Below are 23,001 nucleotides of genomic sequence, written 5' to 3'. Positions count from 1 at the left end.
CCCATTTAGACTCTTACTTTCCAAGGAGTATGTGGCCTCCTTATCCTTCTTACCAAAATGTACCACCTCACACTTATCTATATTGAAATTCATTTGCCAATTACACAACCATTCTGCAAGTTTATTAATGTCTTCCTGTGTTTTGTACCCCCAAATTTTGAAATTGTACTTCCGATTCCCAAGTCCATGTCGTTTATATAAATGGTGAACAATAGTGGTCCCAGCATCGATCCCTGTGGAACACCACTTCCCAACTTTTGCCAGTCTGAATAACTACCTTTACCTCTGTTTTCTGTTTTGTATCCAGCTTGCTATGCATTCTGCTACTTGTTCCCTGCCTCCACATGCTCTGACCTTAGTCATGAGTCTACAATGCAGTACCTTATTGAAGGCCTTTTGAAAATCCAAATATATTACATCTACTACATTACTCTTGTCTACCCTTTCTGTTACTTCTTCAAAGAATTCAATAAGGTTGGTCAAGCATGACCACCCCTTTTGAAATCAGTGCTGACTATTCTTTATTACATTTTCAGTTTCTAGATGTTTTTCTATTATATCTTTGAGTAAAGATTCCATTATCTTTCCTACCACTGACATTAAGCTAATTGGTCTATAGTTCCCTGGACTGGTTCTATCTCCCTTTTTAAATACAGGACTAACATTAGCTGTCCACCAGTCCTCTGGCACTATTCCCTTTTCTAATGAATTTTCTACATATGTAATAATGCCTCTGCTAGCTCTTCCCTAACTTCTTTTAATATGCGCGGATGCAATCCATCCGGACCAGGAGTTTTATCCTCTCAAAGTTTGATTAGTTTATCAGTTATCACCCCCTTTCTATCTTAAATGTGTTTATATCATTTTGATCTCTTCTTCTAATGTCATGACCATCAGGTTAGTCTCCTGTTGTTTCGGCGCTACACGGCCTCTCCGACATCCAAGATTGTGTCTCAGCTGCGCACACATGTTTCCAGCGTGATGTGCACCAGATGCCATCTTGGTATAGGAGTAAGTGCATGCACAAATACCGAATGCTGGAAGCATGTAAAGTAGGAAGAAAATGCGTGTAATCAGTGTGCAACGCTGATTTAAAGCGACAGACACCATCTGGACATTCCTCCATTGAAGGCCAGCAGCCTTCCACCACCATGCTCCAGCCACTGGGGATGCTCCTCGTAGGAGCACTAGGATAGGTAAAAGCACACGAACAACAGGCACTAAGGGAATGGACAAGGGTGAATAGTTTTCTGTTCTGTTTGCATAATTTTATTTATTCGTTGATAAATGTGACTTTGAATTTGCATTTGGTGGTGGTTTTTATTTGTGCAATGAGCTGAGGGGGAAACCAATGTGCAATCAGGTGGAGGGCGATTTGATTGTCTCGTGGGAGGGGAAAGGTGGGGAGTGTAGGATTGTTGGTGAGTTGGGGGATGTAGTTGTCATTATTGATAGCGGGCACGGATCAGGTGAGCACGTAGACCCCTTGCAAGCAAGGCGTGTGGTTCCTGTTGCACCCTTGGTTTTCCTCCACTTCCTATTCCAGCTCCTCCCCCTCCTCTTCCTCCTCCTCTGCCTCTTCCTCCTCCTCCTTATCAGCCTCTTCCTCCTCAGCCTCCTCCTCCTCCATCTCTGGCTTAGGGTCTTCTCCGATCATTGGTGGCAAAGGCTGGTCGCTCATGATGGCGAGGTTGTGCAGCATGCAGCTATACCACTGCGAATCTGCCCACCTGCTCAGGAGAGTACTGCAAGGCTCCTCCAGGACAGTCCAGGCAGCGGAAGCATTGTTTGAGGAGGCCTATGTTGCGTGTGGCAGCATGGCTCTCATTATAGGCCTTCTGTGCACGTGTGCATGGGTTCCTGATCGGAGTCATGAACGACAGTGTGAGAGGAGAGCCCTTGTCGCCCAATAGCCAGCCTTTGACTTGCCGAGCTGGGTGAAAGATAGCTGGCACGTTGGACTGCCGCATGAAAGGTTGCAGAAGAGATTTACTAGAATGATTCCAGGGATGAGGGATTTTAGTTACATGGATAGACTGGAGAAGCTGGGGTTGTTCTCCTTGGCATAGGGACAGTTGCGAGGAGATTTGATTGTGGTATTCAAAATCATGAAGGGTCTAGACAGATTAGATAGAGAGAAACTGTTCCCATTGGCAGAAGGGTCAAGGACCAGAGGACATAGATTTAAGGTGATTGGCAAAAGAACCAAAGGCGACATGAGGAAAATTTTTTTTACACAGCAAGTTGTTAGGATCTGGAATGCACTGTCCGAGGAGGTGGTGGAGGCAGATTCAATCATGGCCTTCAAAAGGGAACCGGCTAAGTACTTGAAAGGAAAAAATTGCAGGGCTCCGGAGAAAGGGTGGGTGAGTGGGTCTAGCTGGATTGCTCACCCAGAGCCGATGGGCCAAATGGCCTCCTTCTGTGCTGTAACCTTTCTATTGATTCTTTGATGATGGCATTGTGACTGCTCCCAGGGTAGCGTGCATCTCCATGATTCGATGCGTGTGGTCGCACACCAGCTGCACATTGAGGGAATGGAAGCCCCTTCGGTTGACGAAGGTGGCCGAGTTGATATGCGGGGCACGCAGGGCAATGTGCGTGCAGTCAATGGCACCCTGCACTCTGGGGAATCCAGCAATGCGAGCGAACCCCCGTGTCAAGAGGGAAGGTGGTGAGTCTGTTCCTCATCTCGTACAGTGTGTCTGTGACCTCCCTTATGCAGCAGTGCACTGCATTCTACGAGCTGTTGCACATTTCATCAGTAGAGGCCTGAAATGATCCTGAGCTGTAAAAATTCAGCGCCATGGTGACTTTCACAGCTACAGGCAGTGCTGTCCTTGCCCTGCTCTGAGGTTGCAGTTGTGGCCGCACCAGTTGACAGATCTTGGTCATGGCTTCCTTGGTGAACCTCAGGCATCGGATACAATTCTCCTCAGTCATGTTAAGGTAAGAGAATTAGTCCCGGAAGGCCCTCATTGGATAGGGTTTCCTGCTCACTGCCCTGCGCCTCCTCGTCCTCTCTCTCCCCGCAGCTTGACCTGCTATGTGTGGCCTCTCTGCATGCTCCCAGTCGTGCTCAATGCTTAGCGGGAACCCTGGCAGACCACCCATGGTTGCCTGGAATGTTGTTCAATCACGGTTGTAACTTTCCAAACCATAAGGCAGTACCTGCCAAAGCACTCTCAAAAGTACTCTAGGAGCTCTTAGTAAGTACAGGCAGCTTCAAAAAACACTTCCTACTCCACTAGCAGCCAGAAGGAATAATCCAGTACGTGCATGACCCCTTTAAATAGGGCTGGTGGGGGGGGTCCTCTAGGCACTGTAAGACACGTTCAGATGGTCGGCGTTAAGACTGTGCATTGAGTTGAGCGTTAAGGTCCAAAATGGTGTCTGTCGCTTTAAATCAGCGTTGCACACTGATTACACGCATTTTCTTCCTACTTTACATGCTTCCAGCATTCGGTATTTGTGCATGCACTTACTCCTATACCAAGATGGCATCTGGTGCACATCACGCTGGAAACATGTGTGCGCAGCTGAGACACAATCTTGGATGTCGGAGAGGCCGTGTAGCGCCGAAACAACAGGCGCTACACAGCCCAATTTAGCGCCCATAATTTCTCAGCTCTGTTGCTAAGAAAAGAATCTGTAAGTTGCCATTTAGCAGTTTCAGGCAAGAAAATCTTTTTATTCCTAAACTTCTATCATGGATTCCTTACCATGGGCTCACTATGGCCATTTCTATATATTTTCTTATGATGGAGACACAACAGGAGCAGGAGGAAGAGGGCACAGGAGAGTCATACAGAATAAAGCTAAACCAAAGGAGAAGACCAATTAGGGAGGTACCCTTGTACCAATGTCTACAGGTCATGCTGCTCCTTTGAGAATGTATCAATAGAGCTCTTTTTAAGGAGGCAATGGTTCATTAAGGAGCAGTAAAAGGAATTTTGCTTTCTGTTGCAAACTGACCTCCAATCATGTTCTCAAACCCAAAAAATAAACAGGCATGCCTCAAAACAATGGACTTACACCAAAGGTGGTTTTACTGTGCACATACATAGTTACAACCACCATGCCTTTCACTGATGCCTCTCAGTGCTGTTCTTAAATCTACCCTGGTGCTGGACCGAGGTGCTACCTGAGGGTGCTTTGTTGTGCTGTAAGATCATGAGCCTCTTGTGACGCAGGTGGTCCTCGTCTTGTGGTTTCTGAGTCCCGGGAGGGTTCTTTGGCAGGCTGTATCACCACTGCAGGTGTGTGGGCAGCCCAGTATTATATACTGCTATTAACATGAGCAGGACACTGAACAGAGAGGTAGTGCCCCAAAGCTCTCTCGAACACAAATGAGCAGAAGCAGCCTCTAGTGGCACATGAGGAGGAAGATGTTGCTGGCCAGAGGGTCAGGATGCTTTGCCTTTTGGCTGAAGAGCATGAGGTTCTAAATTTCATGGGTCATGGTTTTAAAAAAAATGCCGCTTGCAATTCCTCAAGTGTCGGTGCAGGTTTTGGGGACCATAACAGACATTTTGCTGTAGATAGTAGCTCGGGTGGAGCAGCCCAACAGCAACATGCGAAGCATATTAGAGGATGTTATCACAACACTGCAGTCCACCAGATGCATCTGGCAGGTTCAGGGATATCTGCAGTGAAGCCTCCATGACAGAGGTCTTAAGGGCAGGCTGTTCGTCTTCCAAGGATGCTCAGACAGCTGCCATAGATGCCTGGCATGACAGATTAGAGAGAAATGTCTCTTCTGCCTTTAACCAGCTTGACAACAAGTTATGGACAACCGTGAGGCAGGAATTCACCAATCTCAGTGGTACCATTAGATCAGATTTTTTGGAGCTCAGTGACTGAGCTGAGCCACCCCAGTACTAGTGGTATAGCATGAATGGGCATGGATGCTGCTCCTGTCAGGAGAGCAGCACATGCATGCCTCATAACCAGCCCCTCACATGTGGCAGGAAGAATGCAATCCCAGGCAGCTGCAGCAGAAGAGGTGCATCTCAGGACTTAGCTGTTGTCAAATAAGGACCACTTCAGTCCCAGGGTGCTTCTATTGCAACACAGCAGCCAGCCATCTCACACTGTCCTGCCACTTAGGCAGCAACTAAGAGAAGCAAAAGGCTAGGGTTAAGAGCACAATCTTCATACATTGGCACTAGGAGAAGCACTGTGGGGAAGTTATTTTCAGGTCCTGGCATAAAGAAGTGTTTAATGAGGTTTTGCATGCAGAGAAAGCTCTGTAAATTATAGTGTATTTCTGGAGGGAAGGATGGAGATGTACATAGGATTGTTAATATATTGGCTAGACATGGTAGTCAAGAGATGGCACAAATGATTCTCGCATTTGATCATTGATTGTTCTCCGCATTCTCTGCAGCCTTCTTATTTTGCTAATCCCTTTGCTGACTGTGGTGGCCTTCCTCCTTTTGGACTTCCAAGATGAGGCCTCTTTGTAAGGCAAAATTGTGCAGCATGCAGCACACAACCATAATCCTTGCGATCATCCCCAATATTGCGGGACATCCCCAGGTCAATCCAGGCACCATACATTAACATGCTAATTATTACTCTGGTACATGAATGGACCTTTTTATTCCAATTCTCAGTTCTGGCCCTGGGAAATCACACAGGTGCTACCAACTGTGGCTGCAGACGATAGCCATGAAGTCACCCAGTGACTTACCTTTCTGTATCAGCTTGCTAGTACTGTGAACTGTGTTAAAATGGGGGGCATAAGTTGAAATCCCAGGGAAATGAGCATTCATTTGCATTGGGGAGGGTAAACAAGGCAAGAGAGTATGCAATAAATGGGAGGATACTGAGAGATGTAGAGGAACAAAGAGTCCTTGGAGTGCATGTCCACAGATCCCTGAAGGTAGCAGGACAGGTAGATAAGGTGGTTAAAAAGGCATTCGGAATACTTTCCTTTATTAGCCGAGGCATAGACTATAAGAGCAGGGAGGTTATGCTAGAACTGTATAAAACATTGGTTAGGTCACAGCTTTGAGTGCTGCATACAGTTCTGGTCACTACATTACAGGAAAGATGTGATTGCACTAGAGAGGTACAGAGGAGATTTACGAGGATGTTGCCAGGGCTGGAGAATTTCAGCTATGAGAAAATAATGGATAATTTGGGGTTATTTTCTTTGGAACAAAGAAGGCTGAGGGGAGATTTAATTGAGGTATATAAAATTATGATGGGACTGGATAGAGTGGATAGGGAGGACTTATTTCCCATAGCAGAGGGGTCAGTGACCAGGGAGCATAGATTTAAAGTAATTGAAGAAGGATTAGAGGGGAGCTGAGGAGAGATTTTTTCACCCAGAGGGTGGTGGGGGTCTGGAACTCACTGCCTGAAAGGGTGGTAGAGGCAGAAACCCCCAACTCATTTAAAAAGTACTTGGATGTGCACTTGAAGTGCCATAACCTGCAGGGCTATGGACCAAATGCTGAAAAGTGGAATTAAGCTGGATAGCTCTTTTTGGCAGCACGGACACAATGGGCCGTATGGCCTCCTTCTGTGCCATAACTTTCTATGATTCTATGCTGCTGCTCGCAAATGATTGCACATTGCAAAAGTGGAATCCGTTCCCATTGATGTAGGTTGTGGCATTGAGCAAGAGAGCCTGGAGCACTATATGGGTGCAATCTATGATTCCTTACAGCTTGAACAATCCTGCCACTCTGTAAAATTGCAGTGATCTGTCATTTATCACCAGTTATCCATAGGGAAGGAGATTAAATTGCTTCCTCTAGCAAACTGTCACTTGCATTATCTATCTGTGCAAAGTACGTATTGGCTAATGTTATTGAAGTCACTGTTGGAAACCTAGAATAACCTCATAGCAAAAAAGTTAAGGATAGTCATGACTCAACAGCCTGTGGGTGTGGTTGCAACATGTGGCATGACTCAATGATAGCTTCCTTTGTAAAGTGAAGTCTCCACAGGCACTGTTTCTCTGACAAATGCAGATATCTTCACTGATATTCTGGTGTGGAGGTGCATGCAGGTGGGTGTTGTGCACATTTGATGGTGCCTAGCCAACCTGGCATCCTTCTGTTGCTGCTCCTCTTTTTCTTCTTACAAAGAGCAAAGATAAAGAGGAATTCCCCATTGTTCCCTGTGTGAAATGGCTGGGAAAAAAATGGCAGCCCAATTTTTGCTGTTATCAATTACTTTGGCATCTGGCACAAAGGCAACTCTCACGGTATTTGGCAAAGGCAAAAAAACTTCACAAGTCCAACACAAGACTAAAATAAGCTTTAAACTGATCTGAAAAATGTTGATGTTTGGTTCTTTAAATTCTCTTCTGGCTTCTGCTGTGCACCTAGCAACTCTGGACACCTGTTTTAGATGGATAAGATGAAAGAGTGCAAATGAGGTGGAAATCACAGGAAAATGAAAATGTCATATCATCATTTTCACCTCAGTTGCACCTAAGGAACCATCTAAAAATGGGCGGGCACTTTCTTCAACCATTCATCTTTGTACCCCAGATCTGATCAGAAAACACAGGCTGCTGTGTTTTGCATCATTTGCTTTTAGGTATAATGCTGAGAAATAAATAAAGTTGTAAACTAAAACCTGTATGATCAGTTTACTCAGGGTTGCAGCTCATGGAGGGAGGTGTACAGTGGTGTTTCCCAGGGGTCAGTGCTGGGACCACTGCTTTTCTTCATGTATATCTTAATGACTTGGACTTGGATGTACAGGGCACAATTTCAAAAATTTGCAGATGACACAAAACTTGGATGGGTAGTAAACAGTGAGGAGGATAGTGATAGACTTCAAGAGGATATAGACAGGCTGGTGGCATTGGCAGACATGTGGCAAATGAAATTTAAAGCAGAAGTGATACATTTTGGAAGGAAGAATGAGGAGAGGCAATATAAACTAGAGGGCACAACTCCAAAAGGGTTACAGGAACAGAGAGATCTCGGGGTATATGTGCACAAATCATTGAAGGTGGCAGGGCAGGTTGAGAAAGTGGTTAAAAAAGCATACGGGATCCTGGGCTTTCTAAGTAGAGGCATAGAGTACAACAGTATGGAAGTCATGATGAACCTTTATAAAACACTGGTTCAGTCACAACTGGAGTATTGTGTCCAGTTCTGGGCACCGCACATCAGGAAAGATGTGAAGGCCTTTAGAGAGGGTGCAGAAGAGATTAACCAGAAGAGATAGACTAGAGAAGCTGGGGTTGTTCTCCTTGGAATAGAGATGGTTGCGAGGAGATTTGATAGAGGTATTCAAAATCATAAAGGGTCTAGACAGAGTAGATAGAGAGAAACTGTTCCCATTGGCAGAAGGGTCAAGAACCAGAGGACATAGATTTAAGGTGATTGGCAAAAGAACCAAAGGTGACATGAGGAAAAACTTTTTTACACAGCGAGTGGTTAGGATCTGGAATGCTCTGCCCGAGGGGGTGGTGGAGGCAGATTCAATCATGGCTTTCAAAAGGGAACTGGATAAGTACTTGAAAGGAAAAAAATTGCAGGGCTTTTGGGGAAAGGGTGGGGGAGCAGGACTAGCTGGATTGCTCTTGCATAGAGCCGCGTGGACTCGATGGGCCAAATGGCCTCCTTCTGTGCTGTTTCTGTTCTATGATTCTATGATTCTTTCTATGACTCTCCTCATATCTTCCAAGGTCTTACTGCTTTGGTGGGGGAGGAGTTGAGTCCCTGAGTGAACTCAAATCGTTGTGGATTTGAAACTTTTATTTAATTTGCTGCATTGTACCTGAAAATCAAACAATGAGATATAGGAAATGTGGGTTCAAAATAAATTATAACAATTTAAAAGTATGTTTGTTGTCCACAACTTCCTTTGTTGTTATCTACTGTATTGCGTTGTTTTGCAGTGTTGTGTAATACAATAATCTGTGGCAAGATAATTATCACAATTATCCCTGTACACGTGCATTTGCCAATTGGACTGAGGTAGCTGATACAAAGAATACCTATACATTAAGCCATACAGCATGATTTAAAATTACTCTGTAAACTGTAAAGAATTGTAAAATAGGTTAGCTTACTAAAAGCACTATTTAAACTATGTTTCATTTTGAACACATATTCGTTTGGGATAAGAGTTCAGAAATCCAGGCTCCCTGATGGCAAAGTTGATAAGCTGTGTGGAACTGAACCATATTGGACTAAGAAGGTTCCCAGGTTTGAACTTCAGTGTACACTGAGTTAGCTGATCCCAGTGTGATTATATTAGTGCTACAAATGGCCTCCATGCTGCTTATTGAGGGAGAGAAAAAAGCATCAGCCAGGGTTTCTATCCCCTAATCATTATACTCCTGATATTGCATACATGTATGGGCTAATAAATGAAAGTCAGCACAGATTTGTTAAAGGAGAATCGTGTTTGACTAACTTGATTGAGTTCTTTGATCAAGTAACAGAGAGGATTGATGAGGGTAGTGCGGTTGATGTGTATATGAACTTTCAAAAGGCATTTGATAAAGTAACACATAATAGACTTGTAAGCAAAATTAAAGCTCATTGGATTAAAGGGTCAGTGGCAGCATGGATACAAAATTTGCTAAGGGACAGAAAGTACAGAGTAGTGGTGAATGTTTTTTTTCAGACTGGTGGGAAGTATACAGTGGTGTTCCCCAGGGGTCAGTAATAGGATCACTGCTCTTTTTGATATATATTAATGACTGGACTTGGGTATACAGGGTATAATTTCAGGGTATAATTTCAAAGATTTACTAGAATTGTACCAGGGATGAGGAACTTCAGTCATGTGGAGACATTGGAGAAGCTAGGGTTGTTCTCCTTAGGAGAAGGTTAAGGGGAGATTTGATAGAGGTGTTCAAAATCATGAATGGTTTTGATAACGGCGCAACCAGGGCTAACAAAATAAATTAAGGATAGTATCAGATTCAAAGAGGAGTCATATAAAGTTGCCAGAAAAAGTAGCAAGCCTGAGGATTGGGAGCAGTTTAGAATTCAGCAAAAAAGGACTAAGAGATTGATTAAGAGGGGGAAAATAGAGTATGAGAGTAAACTTGCAAGGAACATAAAAGTGGACTATAAAAGCTTCTACAAGTATGTAAAAAGAAAAAGATTAATGAAGACAAATGTAGGTCCCTTACTGTTAGAAACGGGAAAATTTATAACGGGGAATAAGGAAATGGCAGAGCAATTAAACAAATACTTTGGTTCTGTCTTCACGGAAGAGGACACAAATAACTTCCCAGAAATGCTAAGGAACCAACGGTCTAGTGAGAAGAAGGAATTAAAGGAAATTAGTAATTGTAAAAAAATAGTGCTGGAGAAATTAATGGGACTGAAAGCCGATAAATCCCCAGGGCCTGATCATCTGCATCCCAGAGTACTAAAAGAGGTAGCCATGGAAATACTGGATGCATTGCTTGTCATCTTCCAAAATTCTATTGATTATGGAACAGTTCCTGCAGATTGGAGGGTGGCAAATGTAACCCCACTATTTAAAAGAGGGAGAGAGAAAACAGGGAACTACAGAACAGTTAGCCTAACATCAGTAGTAGGGAAAATGCTAGAGTCTATTATAATGGATGTGATAACAGGACACTTAGAAAATATCAACGGGATTAGACAAAGTCAACATGGATTTATGAAAGGGAAATCATGTTTGACAAACCTACTGGAGTTTTTTGAGGATATAACTGGTAGAATAGATAAGGGAGAACCTTATTATTATTTAAATGGTGATGGATTGGGAAATGTTGATGTACAAAGGGACCTGGGTGTCCTTGTACACCAGTCACTGAAAGCAAACATGCAGGTGCAGCAAGCAGTTAGGAAGGCAAATGGTATGTTGGCCTTCATTGCAAGAGGATTTGAGTACAGGAGCAAGGATGTCTTACTGCAGTTATACATGGTCTTGGTGAGACCATACCTGGAGTATTGTGGTATCCTTACCTAAGAAAGGATATACTTGCCATGGAGGGAGTTCAGTGAAGGTTCTCCAGACTGATTTCTGGGATGGCAGGACTGTTGTATGAGGAGAGATTGGGTCGACTCGGCCTGTATTCACTCGAGTTTAGAAGAATGTGAGGGGATCTCATTGAAAGGTATACAATTCTGACAGGACTAGACAGACTGGATGCAGGGAGGATGTTTCCCCTGGCTAGGGGGTCCAGAACAAGGGGTCACAGTCTCAGGATATGGGGTAGGACATTTAGGACTGAGATGAGGAGAAATTTCTTCACTCAGAGGGTGGTGAACCTGTGGAATTCTCTACCATAGAAGGCTGTGGAGGCCAAGTCACTGAATATATTTAAGAAGGAGCTAGATAGATTTCTAGACACAAAAGGCATCGAGGGGTAAGGGGAGAGAGTGGGAATATGGTATTGAGATAGAGGAACAGCCATGATGATATTGAATGGCGGAGCATGCTCGAAGAGCCGAATGGCCTACTCCTGCTCCTATTTTCTATATTTCTATGTTTCTATGAGTAAATAAGGAGAAAATGTTTCCAGTAGCAGAAGGGTCAGTAACCAAAGGACACAGATTTAAGGTGATCAGCAAAAGAGCCAGAGGCGACATGAGGAAACATTTTTTTACGCAGCAAGTTGTAGTGATCTGGAATGCACTGCCTGAAAGCAGAATCAATAGTAACTTTCAAAAGGGAATTGGATAAATACTTGAAGGGAAAAATTTACAGGGCTATGGAGAAAGAGCAGGGGAATGGAACGAATTGGATAGCCGTTTCAAAGAGCCGGCACAGGCACGATGGGCTGAATGGCCTCCTTCTGTGCTGTACCTACTTTGATGATACAATGATACTATGATAGCTATTGGATGAGGACAGGACTTGCCTAGGATGTCATGTCCACCATGGTAACTGGCATGCCAAAAATGTCTGAGCTCACACATGAAGAATGGTCACTTGGGTGAAGTACTGGAGGCTGTCTGGCAGTTGTACTGTTGTATGAGTCAGTGCCTTTGGAGAGGGGGAGGAAACTGGTGGAAAGAAATAAAGTTCAGAAGCACTGTTGTTTTCGGAATGAGAGATTTGTCAATTATGATGAGGCAACTTTGGAAAATCTACTTCATTTTTCTACCAACTAGCATTGCAAATTTGTTAACATCACTATTATTGATGTCATTCAGATCAGTGTTAGAACACAGTCAAAACAAGACATTTGAAATATGATTTTTATAGATAAATTTAATTCAGCGCTTTATTATGGAATCGAATTGATTACTGGACATACCAGCTTTATGTATTTTTCTTTCAGAGTGGGTTATGGCTACAGTGCTACAGCATCTGTCTTTTCTTCGCGGACAAAGACACACAATGTTGCAGAAGATATGAAGTCAACTAGGAATGCAGGGATCCCACCGAAACAATTTGATAAGAATGCATATGTTTAATAAAAACAACCCACAAATAAGATAAATATATGACTATTCAAATTCAGTCCAAAAGAAAATTTCCTTTCACTCACTAAAATATGTAACATTTGCATTTGTTTCTCACAATTCCAAAAGCAACAAACTGCACAGATTTTAAAATTGTTGTTTTTGACCTGGTGGTATACTTTTGTCTATACATAGCTTTATGGAAAAATAAATCATTCTGTATTATCTAGTGACCTTTTGATGTAACTAATTTCCTTGTTGTCAAGAATATTATACTTTAATTGATCAGTGGTTAATTTGGTAAGACATACAAAGAGTTGAGTACTACATCAAAGAATGATTTAATGTTAAGTGAAAAACATATTTTAAGTCTTTTGACAAGTTTTAGCTGGTTATTTAATTACAAGAAAAAGAAAATGTTTTGTTTCTTGACTATTTTTATTATTTAGCATAGCAGAAATTTGTTGCAATGGATCTTTCAAAACAAATACAAGCGTTGTCAAGTGTTCAATCAAATTTAATGGAAATGTATCCATTCTTATGCCTAAAAGTTTTAGAGTTTACCATATATATCTAGCTTCTATGTATCTATATCTTATTAAAAATCTTAGATCTGCAAAAACTTCCTGTCTGCACAATTTGACTCCCTGTTGTCATGTTTTTGTCATACTTTTTGGAGTTCATGGAGTTAATCTAACCCATCCGCCAGGTAATTGACGGGATGGGGTTGAGCGCATGTTGACAGTCCGCCTGGTTTTACTCTCCGTTGACTTTCCCACTGGGCGGGTTAGGTTAAAAAGATCCCCTTGTGTCAACTTGAATTCGGTGACCAGTGCTCCCACCTAGAACAGGCGGATACCTTGGGCTCCATTTTAGCACCCGCTATCGGGTGCATTCCTGGCGGGAGGACTCCGAAAATTGTTGAATCCCGGAGCGGGTCGGGAGCCCGGCTCCAACCAGCCCACTGCAAAGTGGGTGTGGGTGTATTTGCAGGGCTCTTTTGTGCAGACGACTGAGAGACGTCGGCGATGTCCCCGGTGGCACCCTGGAAGGATGCGGAGGAGAAGTTATTGAGGGCAGTGGTGACGTTGACAGCGACAGGTAAGAAGATGGTGCTCGGGCCAGCCGGGAGCAGCTCGGCATGAAGGAGGCTGCAGATGTCCACGACTACATGTCGAGTGACTCTGAGCCTCCGTGTGCACTGTTGCTCAGAGAGGTCCAGGAAGCTGAGCCTCGGTCTGTGGACCCTGTGGCGAGGGTAGTGCCCCCTGCGACACATCTCTCTCTGCGGTTGCCCTCCCTCCTGCTGTGCAGGTTGATGTGTCACAGCACTGTGTTGTGGAGCTCCACGTGTCAGAGGTGGACGGCTTGGCCCCCCCGCCGCGAACCCGCAGCCCTGGCAATATCGAGCCCCTTATTTCAATGTCTAAAACAGGCACCTACACCAGTTGTTGGTTCCCCACAGACGCGCCGACGTGCGCGCGCAGCCCCCGCATGTGGGACTCCCGCAGGCAATTAAAGCTGGCGGGGTGCCACTTGAGAGTATTTACCTTGCTATTTCAGGTCATTAACAGATTAAGGGAATATGTCAGGAGGGGTGGGATTTTAGAAACAACTGGGACTGTTTCCCATACTGGGGGAAACACTCCCTGTTGAAATGGACGTGTTGCAGCTATCAGCCTGTGGCAGCTGCAAAGGTCCATTTGACAGGTGGGGGGGCGGGGGGGAGACCCTCACTCATTGCAGGAGGCCACTGTCACTTGGGACAAAGTTTGGCCTCCACCACCCTCCTCCTGACAATCAAATTCACCAACTTGCTCACTTACCCCGGGGTCCAGACACATGTACCTACCTTGCAGACCCCCTCAGATGTACATCTTCTGGATGGGGGCCGCCGTAGCTGCAGTCATGACCTCCTCGGAGGGCGAACACCATCACCAGCCTCGCCGGCCAAGCCGTCCACCTCTGACACGTGGAGCTCCACAACACAGTGCTGTGACACATCAACCTGCACAGCAGGAGGGAGGGCAACCGCAGAGAGAGATGTGTCGCAGGGGGCACTACCCTCGCCACAGGGTCCACAGACCGAGGCTCAGCTTCCTGGACCTCTCTGAGCAACAGTGCACACGGAGGCTCAGAGTCACTCGACATGTAGTCGTGGACATCTGCAGCCTCCTTCATGCCGAGCTGCTCCCGGCTGGCCCGAGCACCATCTTCTTACCTGTCGCTGTCAACGTCACCACTGCCCTCAACAACTTCTCCGCATCCTTCCAGGGTGCCATCGGGGACATCGCCGACGTCTCTCAGTCGTCTGCACAAAAGAGCCCTGCAAATACACCCACACCCACTTTGCAGTGACACAATGGGTGGCATCAGGTGTGGGTTTTCATTGTGATCCTCAGGAAAGGGCATTATTGCACAAACCAGACAAGATTCGCAAAGACGTGGCAGTAGTGGTGCCAATATAATATGTGATGTGAGTTGGTCAGAAATTAAATATCAGTAAAAACCATGACAAACCCTCAAACACCCTTGTGCATCCACTTCATGCTCACGACACGTTTGCCTTACGCTTCCTACTGCACATATGTGATGCATGCCCTGTGGCTGCAGCACAGGTAGTGGCAGGTTGAGTGAGGCTGACCGTGAAAGAGGGTGAGTATGAGATAGAGCCATGAGATTGTATGAGGATTGGGTTGAGTGGTAGTGGCGGGATGAGTACTGGCGAGGTGAGTAAGTGCAGGTAAGATGAGGATGAGGTTTGAGTGGGTGTGAGGGGTGATGTGACAGAGTAGTGTTGGCAGTGCAGAAGGAGATGTGGGGTGGGGGCGGTGATGTGGCAGACGGAGTGTAGGGGAATGAGTAAGTGTACTCAATTTGGCTGACCTACTTAGGGCATTGCAGTGCCTCCTGCACTGTATGCAGGTGGGCGATATGTTGGTGTTGCAGGTGACCTCCTCTGCCACCTTGAGCCAGGCCTTCCTGGTGGAAAAGAAAGCCGCTTCCTCCTGCCCGCCGGGGGGAAGATCTCTGTCCTCCCCCTCCTCCTCACCCCATCTAATGATACCTGGAGTGAGGCATCATTAAACTGGGAGCAGCCTTCCCCCTGGTCTGCTCCATGCTGTAATTTTTCCTATTTGTTGCAGCATCTGTCAGTGGAGGACTGCCCCTTTAAATAGAGCTCCTCCAGCTGACAGACCTTACTGCGCATGCGCCGTCCGCCCGACGCGCAGATCAGCAGTGGGGAACCCGGAAGAACAGGTAAGTGGATCCAATTAGGCTGCGATCGCGCGCGGGGCAGACTGATTTTGCTGGCGCCCCCCCCGCCGCGAACCCGCAGCCCTGGCAATATCGAGCCCCTTATTTCAATGTCTAAAACAGGCACCTACACCGGTTGTTGGAAGTCGATGTAATTTTCGAGCTGGTACGGGTGGTCCTTAAAAGGACCACTGGAAGCCACTCCTAAACATCCAAAAGATCCTTGGCACCGATTTTTGGCACAAAATCTTCTCATCCACTAGTGGCCACTTATTGATCAGGATTGCCTCCCCCCTTTCAAACACTGACTTCCGACTCAGTTCTGTGAAGGAGACACCAAAATTCTGTGGCCCCTCTCATCCTGATCGGTAGCTCATTGATTCCATTCAAATGAAGCCCGAGCACAAAAATGGTCCGGGCCTTTCATTAAAGCTATCGAGCAGACGGTGTGATTGCTTTGCTCACTGCCTGTCTGATATGCGCTCTATGTGAAAATTGGCCCTTGTATGTCGACATTTTAATGGGTTTTGTTTGTCACAATCTGTAGTTGGACAATGTGGCAACTGGACGGTTCTGTGAACCAAATCTCTGAGTTGTTTCTCTGTGTTCGGTCACCATACTGAATTCTTCCTTTCAGGTGAGTACGTTTCCAGGCAATTTTTTTAAATATATCTTATTTTCTTCTTCTTTCCTCTTTGGGACAGTTTTTCCAGTGCTCTCAAGCACTATGTAGAAAGATTTTTAATCCCCCTTGTCAGCCACATTTCCCCAACTGCAGTTCCCTGTTGGTTAATGTTGTACCATTGTTTAAAAAGGGAGAAAGGGATAGACCGAGTAATTACAGTCAGTCTAGCTCAGTGATGGGCAAATTATTGGAAAAAGTTCTGAGGGACAGTATTAATCGACATTAGAAAGGCATGGATTAATCAAGGACAGTCAGCATGGATTTGTTAAGGGAAGGTCGTGTCTGACTAACATGATTGAATTTTTTGAGGAGGTAACAAGGAGGGTTGATAAAGGTAGCGCATTTGATGTAGTCTACGTGGATTTTAGCAAGGTTTTTGACAAGGTCCCATATGGCAGAAGTAAAAGCCCAAGGAAAAGTGGCAAGTTGGATCCAAAATTGGCTCAGTGGCAGGAAGCAAAGGGTGACGGGTGTTTTTGTGACTGAAAGGCTGTTTCCAGTGGGGTTCTGCAGGGCTCAGTACTCGGTCCCTTGCTTTTTGTGGTATATATTAATGATTTAGACCTAAATGTAGGGGGCATGATTAAGACGTTTGCAGATGATACAAAAATTGGCCGTGTGGTTGATAGTGAGGAAGAAAGCTGTAGACTGTAGGAAGATATCAGTGGACTGGTCAGGTGGGCAGAAAAGTGGCAAATGGAATTCAATCCTGAGAAGTGTGAGGTAATGCATTTGGGGAAGGCAAACAAGGCAAGGGAATACACAATAAATGGTAGGATACTGAGAAGTGTAGACGAAAAGAGGAACTTAGGAGTGCATGTCCACAGATCCCTGAAGGTAGCAGGACAGGTAGATAAGGTGGTAAAGAAGACATATGGGATACTTTCCTTTATTAGCCGAGGCATGGAATATAAGTGCAGGGAGGTTATGCTAGAACTGTATAATACACTAGTTCAGTCACAGCTAGAGTACTGCGTACAGTTCTGGTCACCACATTACAGGAAAGATGTGATTGCACTGGAGAGGGTACAGACGAAATTTATAAGGATGTTGCCAGGACTGGAAAATTTTAGCTATGAGGAAAGATTGGATCGGCTGAGGTTTTTTCTTTGGAACAGAGGAGGCTGAGGGGAGATTTAATTGAGGTGTATAAAATTGTGAGGGGCCTAGATAGGGTGAATAGGTAGGACCTATTTCCCTCAGGAGATAGGTCACTAACCAGGGGGAATTTAAAGTAATTGGTAGAAGGATTAGAGGGTCATTGAGGAAACATTTTTTCACCTAGAGGGTGGTGGGGGTCTGGAACTCACTGCCTGAAAGGGTGGTGGAGGCAGAAACCCTCATCATATTTTTAAAAAACTTAGATATGCACTTGAAGTGCTGTAACCAACAAGGCTACGGACCAAGAGCTGTAAAGTGGGACTAGGCTGGATAGCTCTTTTTCAGCTGGCACATACACAATGAGCTGAATGGCCTCTTTCTGTGCCTTCTGTGTAAATTTCTATGATTCTATGATTAACATCGGCAAAAACCACCATGGCTGTCAGCCCCACTACCTGGCTTCACTCCAGGTGGTATAAATCCTTTATTCTGTCCCTTAAAAATATACATTTTTATATTTTGCCCTCAGAAAAATGTTTCTTCCTCCGTTGGACTGCAACTCTGTTTGTTAATGTTGGTGTTCTCGCCACAGCTGTCAGTGGCCTTGAGCCTTAAGGCAACCCTTTTCTAACCCACTCATTTTTTCTAAGGCTCCAGAGTGGCTATTCAGGCCTCAAGTGGTGCCTCCAGCTTAACTTCATTCCTCAAGGTTGTCTACCCTCCCCCACTCTTACCCATTGATTCTTAAGGACTCCGACCCCGCTCCCCTCCTGTTGCCTCCAGTTTTATCACTTGCCGCTCACTTGATTGACCACCCACTCCCAAAGGTCTCCATGAAATCATAATTTTTCCATGTGGGCTCCCATCCCAGTCACTTTGGCCTGAGTCCAGTGGCCACTTCTCATTTTTAGTGTTCAGGCCTTATCTCCAACTCAGCGCCTTTCATTATAGCAATCAGTGTGTTCCCCATCTGTTGAAACTGGCTCCCCTGCTTTTGTGACCCATGCCAATCCTCAGTTGGTCCCAGAGCCTGCTCCCTGCAGTGCAGCTTTGCCAATAACGTTTACTAGGCTTGAGGTTGCACATCAGAAGGTAAATGGTGTCATGTTAGGGACTGATGGTGAAGGAAATGTTAGTAAGGGAGAGAAATGATAGGGAGCATTAGATAGAGGGAGATATTGACACCCTGCGGGGAATATTAGAGGGACAAAGGATTATAAGGGCATGTTAGGAGCACACATTCACTTGTTAGGTAGGCAAGTGTAGAAAGACAAAAATACCAGGAGATCAAAGGGGCATATTACAACATTGAGAGTGAGATTGGGAGGAAAAGCAATATGGAATAGGAAGACCAGTAAAATGGAGAGGGTAATATTTTATGGAGTAAGAGCAAAAATTATTTTGGGCATTTAGAAACTACCAGGATATTAAGGGCAGTACAGCACCAGAAACTGCTGGAAACGAAAGAAAATTATTCCATCAATATAGTTGACTGAAGAGTACTGATGCATCCTGGTAGGATAGCAAAATGAGATGTTAAAAATATTCCCAGCCCAAGCCTGCTTTTTAAACCCACTACCATCTCCAAAATCTTGTTAGCATAGCTCTGTTTCTCAGTGCCCACTCCTCAAACTCTGCTCCTGACTGCAATAATAATGCATTTTAAAATATTTCTAGTCCCACTTCTCACATTCCCACTGAGTTCCACCCGCAGCCCAAATGTTCCCAGCCCATTTCTGGCACCTCCATAATTAAATGAAACTCGCTCCTTTTATTTCATTACATGTTTTTCACAACTATATTCAGCTTATTTTATATATTTCATGAATTAATTTTAATGCAACACTTCTTAATTAAATTTGCAATACTTTTATTTCATTAATAAATTTTGGGGCAACCACATTTTATTTCTTTTTTTAATTTAATTCATAAATTTACCCATGCATATGGCATTAAATGTCCAACATCAGTACCATCACATTATCATTATTTTTACTTATTTCACAATTCTTTCACAAAACCCATTTCATTAAACAAACACTCCTTTATTTAATTTATAAATTTTAGCAGAACCCCATTGCAGCCAAGTTATGTCCTGCACAACATCACTCAATAGAGAGGGTTACAGGTGGAGGGCCTCCAATGCACTCATGAAGCATCTGCATCCAAGCCCCGAGGAGGGTCTTGGCAGCGAGTAGTTATGATCTGGAATGCGCTGCCTGAAAGGGTGGTGGAAGCAGATTCAATCATGGCTTTCAAAAAGGAATTGGATAAATACTTGAAGGGAAAAAATTTGCAGGGCTAATTACATAATTCACAATAACATGACTAAATTTAGCCTTTGAATTGTTTTTTGTGGCTTAATTTAAGTTTTTATTTGCAGGCCTCAGCTCCTCCCAAAGGACTTGCTACTTTTGCCGAGAGCTATGACACTGTAAGCTGATTCGGATTATGCAGTCTGATCATGTGCAGCGACCTAATTTCCCAGGATGTATCGGAGCTGTTCAGTCAGCTATATTGTTGGAATAATTTTCTTTAGTTTCTAGCAGTTTCTTGTCAGCTGTTATTCAAATTTATTTGAAGAAAGCTAAACTTCAAAATCTTTGAGTAATGCATGTATTGTTCTTTTAAAAAAAAACTTTGAAGCAAACAGCCTGTAATTATCTCACCTGATTATTATCTATGTTATGTTGACAGTAAGGAAAATGAAAACATTCTAACTGTTAACAGCAGTCACACACACACACACACATATATACACACAATGGGCTCGATATTAGCACCCGCTATCGGGTGTGTTCCTGGCGGGGGGGAGCTCCGAAAATCGGGGAATCCCAGAGCAGGTCGGGAGCCCGGCTCCTACCCGCCCACTTCAGGGTTCCGCACAGACGTGCTGACGTGCGCGCGCAGCCCCCGCGTGTGGGACTCCCGCAGGCAATTAAAGCCGGTGGGGTGCCACTTAAAAGTATTTATTCTGGAATTTCAGGTCGTTAACAGACCTGATTAAGGAGATATTTTACATGGGGTTGGATTTTACAAACAACTGGGACTGTTTCCCATACTGGGGGAAACACTCCCAGTTGAAATGGACGTGTTGCAGCCAGCAGCCTGTGGCAGCTGCAAAGGTCCATTTGACAGGTTGGGGGGGAGACCCTCACTCATTGCAGGAGGCCACTCTGTCACTTTGGACAAAGTTTGGCCTCCACCACCCTCCTCCTGACAATCAAATTCACCAACTTGCACTCTTACCCTGGGGTCCAGACCTTGCAGACCCCCTCAGATGTACATCTTCTGGATGGGGGCCGCCGTAGCTGCAGTCATGACCTCCTCGGAGGGCGAACACCATCACCAGCCTCGCCGGTCACGCCGTCCACCTCTGACACGTGGAGCTCCACAACACAGTGCTGTGACACATCCACCTGCACAGCAGGAGGGAGGGCAACCGCAGAGAGAGATGCGTCGCAGAGGGCACTACCCTCGCCACAGGGTCCACAGACCGAGGCTCAGCTTCCTGGACCTCTCTGAGCAGCAGTGCACACGGAGGCTCAGAGTCACTCAACATGTAGTCGTGGACATCTGCAGCCTCCTTCATGCCGAGCTGCTCCCGGCTGGCCCGAGCACCATCTTCTTACCTGTCGCTGTCAAAGTCACCACTGCCCTCAACAACTTCTCCTCCGCATCCTTCCAGGGTGCCACAGGGGACATTGCCGATGTCTCTCAGTCCTCTGCACAAAAGAGCCCTGCAAATACACCTACACCCACTCTGCAGTGACACAATGGGTGGCATCAGTTGTGGGTCTTCATAGTGATCCTCAGGAAAGGGCATTATTGCACAAACCAGACAAGATTCGCAAAGACGTGGCAGTAGTGGTACCAATATATGTGATGTGAGTTGCTCAGAAATTAAATATCAGTAAAAACCATGACAAACTCTCAAACACCCTTGTGCATCCACTTCATGCTCATGACACGTTTGCCTTACGCTGCCTACTGCACATATGTGATGCATGCCCTGTGGCTGCAGCACAGGTAGTGGCAGGTTGAGTGAGGCTGACCGTGAAAGAGATGCATGAGAGGGTGAGTATGAGATAAATCCATGAGATTGTATGAGGATTGGGTTGAGTGGTAGTGGCGGGATGAGTCCTGGCGAGGTGAGTAAGTGCAGGTAAGATGAGGATGAGGTTTGAATGGGTGTGAGGGGTGATGTGACAGAGTAGTGTTGGCAGTGCAGAAGGAGGTGTGGGGTGGGAGCGGTGATGTGGCAGACGGAGTGTAGGGGAATGAGTAAGTGTACTCACTTTGGCTGACCTACTTTGGTCATTGCAGCGCCTCCTGCACTGTATGCAGATGGGCGATATGTTGGTGTGCAGGTGACCTCCTCTGCCACCTTGAGCCAGGCCTTCCTGGTGGCAGAGGCAGGCCGCTTCCACCCGCCCGCCGGGGGGAAGATCACTGTCCTCTCCCTCCTCCTCACCCCATCCAATGATACCTGGAGTGAGGCATCATTAAACCTGGGAGCAGCCTTCCCCCTGGGCTGCTCCATGCTGTAATTTTTCCTATTTGTTGCAGCATCAGTCAGTGGAGGACTGCCCCTTTAAATAGAGCTCCTCCAGCTGACAGACCTTACTGCGCATGCTCAGTCCACCCACCGCGCAGCTCAGCAGCGGGGAACCCGGAAGACCAGGTAAGTGGATCCAATTAGCCTGCAATCGCGCGCGGGGCAGACTGACTTCACCGGGTGCGTTACCCACGCGCCCAATAGACCCCCCCGCCGCCCTGGTAATATCGAGCCCAATGTCTTTCCACATAATTTGTTTTGTCAAAAAATGTTGAATTTTGAAAGCTCTAATAACCACTTGTGTTTTGTTGGTAGCAATTAGAATGTTTACATTTTCTTATAGCTATGTGTGCGTGTGTGTATATAGGAGACAGAGGGAGAGGGGCAGACACAGAAACACACATCCAGAAATCAATCACTAAACACCAATTTGCTGAGATCCCTTGGAATGTCACAAACCAGTACGAGCATACACGGGGTCCCCCACCCAGTGCTGTCAGCCCTATGCTCTGCTCCTTCCCTCATTGCTTACAGACACCACCAGTGAGCCATTCCTCACATTAAACTTCCAGTCATGCCAAACCTTAAGTTTACCTTCTACAATTCTGCCCCCCCGCCCCCCAAGGTTCCCCCTCAACAGTGCATTACTGTCAAATTCCAGGATCCCCACCTCCAGCTCTGCAAAACCCCAAAACTATTCCCCAGTTCTACCCCCACAACTGCTCCCAAGTGCAGCTAAATCACATTTCCCCTCCCAGTATTGTTAAGTACCAGATATCTGGTTCGGCGGTAGAAGACAGAGTAGGGATAATGGGTATGTACTCAAATTGGAAGGAAGTGACTTGTGGTGTCCCACAAGGAAATGTGCTGAGGTCTCAACTATTCACTATGTTTATTAATGACTTAAATAACACAATGGAGAGCAATATATCCAAGTTCTCCAATGACACAAAGCTTGGTGGCATAAGTAGTGTAGACGGGAGCATAAAAGTACAAAAAGACATTGATAGATTAAGTAAGTG

General features: G+C 45.4%; 1 protein-coding gene across 1 annotated transcript in view; it reads left to right on the top strand.

Moving 5' to 3' along the window:
* Positions 1 to 12,946, top strand: part of LOC137323079 (claudin-10-like) — a 92,783-nt gene extending 79,837 nt beyond the window's left edge. Inside the window, exon 5 of the mRNA XM_067986478.1 lies at positions 12,254 to 12,946. Coding sequence (XP_067842579.1) covers positions 12,254 to 12,389 — 136 coding nt within the window. The 3' untranslated portion in view covers positions 12,390 to 12,946. The remainder of the gene's footprint in view (positions 1 to 12,253) is intronic.
* The last annotated feature ends 10,055 nt before the right edge of the window (positions 12,947 to 23,001 follow it).

Source organism: Heptranchias perlo, chromosome 6 (assembly GCF_035084215.1).
Source record: "Heptranchias perlo isolate sHepPer1 chromosome 6, sHepPer1.hap1, whole genome shotgun sequence".
Taxonomy (NCBI): Eukaryota; Metazoa; Chordata; class Chondrichthyes; order Hexanchiformes; family Hexanchidae; genus Heptranchias; species Heptranchias perlo.
The sequence above is the reverse complement of the archived record's forward strand: the minus strand, read 5'-3'. Positions and strand labels throughout refer to the sequence as shown.